The sequence below is a fragment of the Gopherus flavomarginatus genome, chromosome 1 (assembly GCF_025201925.1).
Source record: "Gopherus flavomarginatus isolate rGopFla2 chromosome 1, rGopFla2.mat.asm, whole genome shotgun sequence".
In the NCBI taxonomy this organism is placed as follows: domain Eukaryota; kingdom Metazoa; phylum Chordata; order Testudines; family Testudinidae; genus Gopherus; species Gopherus flavomarginatus.
The window spans coordinates 101,473,129-101,479,894 of NC_066617.1; the positions used below are offsets into that span (position 1 = coordinate 101,473,129).

General features: G+C 44.8%; 1 protein-coding gene across 20 annotated transcripts in view; it reads left to right on the forward strand.

The window, feature by feature from the left end:
• RBFOX2 (RNA binding fox-1 homolog 2) overlaps positions 1-6,537 on the forward strand; it is a 263,059-nt gene extending 256,522 nt beyond the window's left edge. For all 20 annotated transcript variants that reach the window (XM_050926928.1, XM_050926787.1, XM_050926909.1 and 17 more), the window contains one exon: positions 283-6,537. In XM_050926928.1, coding sequence (XP_050782885.1) covers positions 283-337 — 55 coding nt within the window. In that variant the 3' untranslated portion in view covers positions 338-6,537. The remainder of the gene's footprint in view (positions 1-282) is intronic.
• Positions 6,538-6,766: the final 229 nt, after the last annotated feature.

Below are 6,766 nucleotides of genomic sequence, written 5' to 3' on the forward strand. Positions count from 1 at the left end.
AAAAGGAAACATTGTACTCGGAGATCCTTGAAGCTGTTTGGATTGGGAGATTTGCTCAACTCTACTTTCAACTAACTGGTTGTCTGTGAGGCTGTCCCACCTGCGCCTGGTGTGTTTTTTCTGACTTTCCCATCTCATCTGCCAGTGGGAGGCTCCAAAGGTGGTAGATCAACACCCGGACGCATTCTCTCCGATCCCTTTCACGGAGTTTTTGTCATTGCTTTGAATGTTTCTCTCCCCGAGCTCCTAATCCCCTTTTCTTTTCTCCTTTAACTTCTGCAGGCGAGTTTATACCGAGGTGGCTACAGCCGATTCGCCCCCTACTGAAGTGACGTGAGCCCCTGCAAGTGGGACAGCCCCCCAGTTCATGAGGCCTGGCTATTGCAATATTTACTAGTAGAGGAACTCTATAGCAAGATGAGGAGGAAAAACAAAAAAACAAAAGAGAAAATACTTTTTTATACCTCACTATGTTCTTTGAATATGTATTTTTCCTTTAAATTTCTGCCTTTAATTCTTTTGTTCCAAAGATTGTGCTTTTTTTTTTCCGTTTGTTTTTTGTTTTTGTTTTTTTAACTGTGGTAAAAAATAATGCATTTCCGTGTCTTTATGTTGGTGCATAGCTTATCCTACCAATCACGGAAGAGGCAATTAATGATAAGGAAAGATGTTAGGAACCAATATCATGCAATTAATTGTGGACAAAGTTACTTACCTGGGTCTGGTGCTTGGCACCTGTGAGAGAGGAGGATGTGAGGGAGAGCCTCTTCCTGCTGTGTTTCTGCCTTTTGGATGGACGCGTTGATTGGCTGTGGCTGGAACCCACATGCTGGTGAGAAATAGTTGTTTGTATTTGAAAAGAGGGGAGATGCAGAGACTTCCAGCATTGTATCACCATCTGGCATGCACACACTTGGAACGGTTTCAGCAGTGTTGGAACTGTATAGTTGCCCAAACTTTGCCCAAAGACGTGGGCTATTAACTGCAGTAGGGGACAAGACTTTGAAATGAATTCTTTATATCTCTCCCTCCACACACACCTAATCCTAGTTGATTGTTGTCCACTACTGGACTGTAATTATCTTTCCTTCCTCTGCTTTCTAAGCTCTTTCTCCTTTACTGCCCCTTTTTCCTTTCTTGAGGATTGGGTGGTGTGATGCTGCAAACGTGGGCAGTAACGGCAGAGCTTGGGGCAATGGTTGAGAGCGCTTGTGTCTCGGACATCAAGGAGTGGTTAGATTTATTGAGTGTTTGCAGCTTTATGAGGAAGAAAGCTGGCTGAAGAGCCCTGCATCAGTGCCACAATGAGCTGCTCTGAGGTTCAGCGTTCGAGGTCCCTCTCTCTATTCACCATGAGCCACGTAGGCATTGCTGCAAATAAATCATTAAAGTAGTGTGAAGACAAAAAATGAGTCATGGATCAGCTGCAGAGGGACAGGGGAGTGTGTGTGAGGGGAAGAGAGTGTTTTATTTCAGAATGCTGTTCCTGAAGTGATTTTGGATAGCTCAGATGTCTGGAGGCAGGCAGAAGCCGTTTGTACAAGCTCTGAAGTCATAGGAACCTCCCATCTCCTAGATCTATTTGAGGCCCTTAAATATTTAATCTAGAGCCCCAGTGGCCATTCACCCAGCGTCTCAGTATCCTACAAAGAGCACCTGGACTACTCAGTCCACATTTACACTACAGACTGTAAGATTCTAAAGCAGAGAGACTATTGAGAAGGACTCCATGGCTCCCAAGGCCATCTTCCTTCTGCTCTTGTAACTAGAGTGATTTTTCTGTTTTAAAAAGCAGGCATTTTATAGGTTGCTGCAAGGAGTAGCACTGTGGCAGGGAGTCGTTGCTGTCAGCAGAGCTTGATTTTAGAACTCAGAGGAATAGTCTCCCCTCCAGTTGTTAGTTATTGCTATGCTCTCAGCAACTCTTGCAATCAAAGGCAGATTCTCTGATGCTTTATCTAACCCTAGACACTAGAGAAACAGAGAGAGAAGCACAATTCCATTTGGCTCCCTTGTCTAGCTGAATTGATACGGGGGTGACTTTTCACTCCCAGAAGGGCAGTGTGGGGTGAGGATTTGTAGCTAGAGCCTTTCAACTCCTGCCACCATACACTTGCTTCTCTGTCAACAGTTGATATCAGAATAGGAAACCAGATGCGTTGAACTTTAAGCATTGTAAGTGAGCAGGGCTGTCTGGGAGGTGCACTGACCCAGCCATGCACAACACACATCTTTGCTCTTCCCCTCAGCACACGTCCTCCCTGTGTCTGGCAGGGAGGAGGTGCCTGAAGTGGGAAGGATCGGGGAGATATGAGTTAAGCTAGAGACCCTAAAGCTATTGATTCTGTGGAAGAATAGCTAGAACAAGGGGACACCAAACTGCCAGCCTGTTGGCCACTTTTTTTGTTTGTTTTTGTTTTTGTTTTGTTTTTTCAAGCCAAAGTTTGGTTTGTTGCAGTTATGACAATTTTTGTTGTTTGTATATAAATATTTTAGTTAGATTGAAAACGGGGTGGGGGGAGTGGGGTGTTGGGGCTTTCACAAAATCAAGGAAATGAGGGGACGGTGGGATTTTTGGCTTTTACTGGTTGAGTGGGGAAAAAAAAAAATTTCCAGTAGAACTTCTAGTGTCATATTGAAGGGAAGCCAATTTCCATCATGTGGCAGATGGGAGTGGGAGACTCCTTTCTGGAGCTGAGACGCACCAAAAGCCTTAAACGGAGTTCATCACAGCCTAGGGTGGTGGTGGTGGGGGGGTGAAAACAGGATGTCTCTTCTCTTACTCTCAGGAAGGAGAAATTGCTGATGCTGTGGGGCTACAGAGTGGGAGAGGGCGAGGGGACACAGCTTGCTTAGCACTGCAGTGACAGCAGCTTGAGCTTCGGCCCCTTTCATGTGTCTCAGTTCAGCTGGTTCTGACTGTAGCTTCTGAAAGGTCAAGCTCCACTTTCTCAAGAGCCCTCCTGCACCATGGCAATGTAGCATGTGCTTGGTTGCCCCCTTTCATCTCCATCTGTAGGGAGGGCTGAACACACTTCTGCTTTTAAGCAGGGTCTGTGCTTGGCAAATATAACCCAGCTTAGAGCTGAGAATCTGGGTTCTTGTCACAGAAGTGCCTGGGTTTCGCACAGGGTGGGTCACCTAATGCTTTAGCACCTACTGTCACCAACTTCTGATCCACAAAGGCCAGGCCTCTAATGCATCAGTGGGGGCTGCCCTGGTCTATTAATCACTGTTCAAGGCCCCTCAGCGTATTAGCACCTGGGTTTCCCTAATTCCTACTCTGTGGTGACTGGGCTAGGGGGAAACTAAGCCCTTTGCCCTGCTGACTACAGGAGTTGGTTCTGTAATTTTAGACATTTACCATCCATACAGTCCAGGTGATACTTTCCAAAACCAAGACCTCCCAGACAGCTTTTACCACAGCTGGATTTTTGCAGCAGGGGTGCGCCTATGAATTTTGGGCCATGGCAAGCAAGAGCCCTTCATCCCTTCCTCCGTCCCACTTGGCAAACACAATGACTCTGATTCCACAGATGACATTTAATGAATTGGCTCATGATACGAAGAACCTATTTCCATTCAGATTAGCCAAGCCTTGACTGTATCAATCTTTGAAGTATCCATTGTCCCAAAGATTGAGAAAGACCTATATCTCCCTATGCAGAATTAATTATACTCAGACTTTTTATAGGGATAGAAATGGGGCAGGCTTTTATCACTGAGAACATCTAGTACTTTTGCCCTGTAATGATCAGTGTTCAAGAGTTTCTCTCGCACAGGACTTGGCTCAGCTTCTTAACCACTTAAGTCTGGTCTGCCTCCCCCAGTGTTTGTACCAGTATAACTAGTTTGGTTAGGAGAGTGATTTTAGTGATATTGTTATACTGGTGCAATCCTAATGCGAGTGCATTTATATTGGTATAAAGGTGCATTATACCAGCATAGCTTATTCCCCTTCCCTCATGGGAATAAGCTATATCAGTATAAGGCACCTATGTATATATAATTGCATCCACACTAGGGGTGTTATGTGACTTTAACTACACTGGCATAGGTAAAGCAGTACAACTTTTGTGTGTAGACATGCCTTTAGTGTACCAATTACCAACTTCTTATAACCAGCCATTTGTAGGGCAGGCAGGCAGGCATGGAGGTCCTGTCTACAGTAAAATTCAATCATGTTAGCCAAAGCCGTGCTTTTAAATTATATTCTTGTTTAGATAGCCCACTGCTATGGGGTAGTATGGTCCAGTGGGATGGAGCACTAGGCTGGGAGTGGAAGACTTGAGGTCTAGTCTAGCTTCTGTCGATGATCCTGCAATGTGACCTTGGGCAGGTCAGTTCACCTTCCTTTGCTTCAGTTTTCCCCATCCACAAAGCGGGGATAGTGATACTTTATCTTCCTTTTGTGAAGCCCTTTGAAACCATGGATGAAAAGTTCTATATGAGATCTAAGTAATGTCTGAAACCCCAATATAGGTAGGGCCTAACTGGTATAAAATGTTTATAAAACTATTTCATAGCCTAGCAGCTTTCTGGTGAGAATCATTCTTAAATGAGGTCCTGGTTATTGTGGTTTTTTGAACTCTGCTATGTAGGCATCGAAGGGGCTTTGCAAATCTTCATATATCCCCCTTGTACCCCAATCCCTAAGGAGAAGATAAGTAGAGAATAGGTGTGGGGAGCACTTAAGAATTCAAGAAGGGAAAAAAATACTGGCTCTGGGGAACTCTTCTTTTGCTGAGTCCAGCTCCAAAGGGAAACCACATGGGCAGCTTGGAAGATAATTTGCTGCTTGTGCCCCTCTAGTATGGCCACGTCTGAGGAGTCCATGCCTTGGTGGAGGGGGAAGTGGTTTTTAAAGAGTGTGTTACTTGTTTGCACTGTTTTAAAATAGGAGAAAAAAACAAACTAGTGAACAAGGTGAACATCCAATGTAAACTTCGGTGTGTTTTTATTTTGTCATGCTCTTGAAAATGTCAAACATTTTGTAGTATACACCAGTGAGACTTGATTCTTTGTTGCATAAAACACTATTTTTTGGTGATGTTACTGTCTGAAAAGCTCCTCCCTCCTTGTCCCCACCCTACTGACCCCCCCCCCCCCCCACAACTTATTTTATTCTATAATGAAATCATAGTCGACAAGGCATGCAGGAATGTGTTAGCCAGAGTGTGAAATGGGGCCCTTTCCAAGTAGGCTTTGGGTGTCCTCCAGGGTGGAGTCCTTCCTGTAGCTTGCCGTATGCAATATAACACCCCTCCCCAGAACACACACAGGTTACAAAGCAAATTGAACTAAGATGTCCAATACCAGAATCGGTTGCCACCACTAACAGTCGAGGGGGACATTCCAGAAGTGTTGTAACCACCTGCAGTTGTTGTCCTACCCATGTTTTTGGCAGCAACTGGAGAAAACTTACACAGGAAGATGACAAATAAGGTCAGTGCCAGTGCAGCCAGTCGGCAAAGACTGGTAGCAGAGTAAGAATACATCAGCCAGAACCTTGTCTCTAGGGAGAGTGCTGATGTGTAAAGCCGTCCACCTGAGTATTCATTTGGCTGGCAATCTGCAAAGTGCCAGTGATCTAAGGATTGATTGATCAATAAGTCTCTCTTTTGCCAGATTTTTTTGGGGAGTGGGAGGGGGTCAGTTTGTTGCTTCCCTGAGGAGTGATCTCGTTAAGGGAATCTGGCCTCCCACACAAATAGTCTCAGCTTCAGTCACTTTCTTCTATTTTTCTCTTGACAGTATTTTTTGTGTGCGCGCGTGTTGTAGTTTTGGCAGCTGGGTTTGGCTGCGTTCTCAAGTGACGAAGTAATCTTCTTTTACCCCAGGGGGTATGATTTGTTTTTCTTTTTATGTTATCAATTCTGCTTGTAAATAGCTGGACCAACAAAAAAAAAAACAACCTGGGGCCGATAGCAAACGAGAACCAGGGCTGTAGAGCGATACCGAGCTGGTGGAGCGTTTACTGACCTCACAGGCTGATATGCCTGAGACTTAGAGCTTTTCAATGCAAGGCTACAATTTCACGGAACCTCTAGTGGCAACGACTGACTTCGCCCCTTCATGCAGTCTCCCCACCATCTTTCCATTGCCAGGTACCCTCGGGGCATAGGATGCATCAAAATTGGATGCTTTCCTCTTCCCTGGATCATTTCCTAGGACGCCCAAGCTGCTTGTTCAGGATCCCATTTCTTTGCTGACTCTGGAGAAGCAGTACCTGCATCCCAGGGCTTTGTGACCGTCTCTAACTTCCTGCCCCCCCTCATTAAGTATCATATTGTATAGTAGCTTTCAGACCATACAGTATTCATTGGGTTACTCCTATTATTATCAAGTAGCTGGAATTGTGAAGGTCGGAGTAGTTAGATCTTTAGCTTTTATTCCTTTTTTTTGTATTACTATCCATGTGTATAAATTATTGATCATGTTGCTGGCTTTTATAAACTCTAAGCAAGGGAGGAGCCCTTCCTCACCCTTTGCAAATGGTAATGAAGCACTGTTTTTAAATAAAAGAGAGAAACACCAGTCAGATGTGTCCTGAGTGTGTTTACGAGTTCTCTGTGGTGAACATTGTTGGTTTTCTTGCCCATTCCCCTTTGCAGAAGAATTTCGCTGTTTTCACTTTTGAGGGCAGAGAGGCTTTTTAAAAAAACTGATAAATGTAAAGCTCAGGAAAATCAAGCCGAGAATACTGCCAGAATTCAGGAGAGGCGCACTCTCAGCTCTGCTGGTGCACCTCAGCCCTGACCTACCG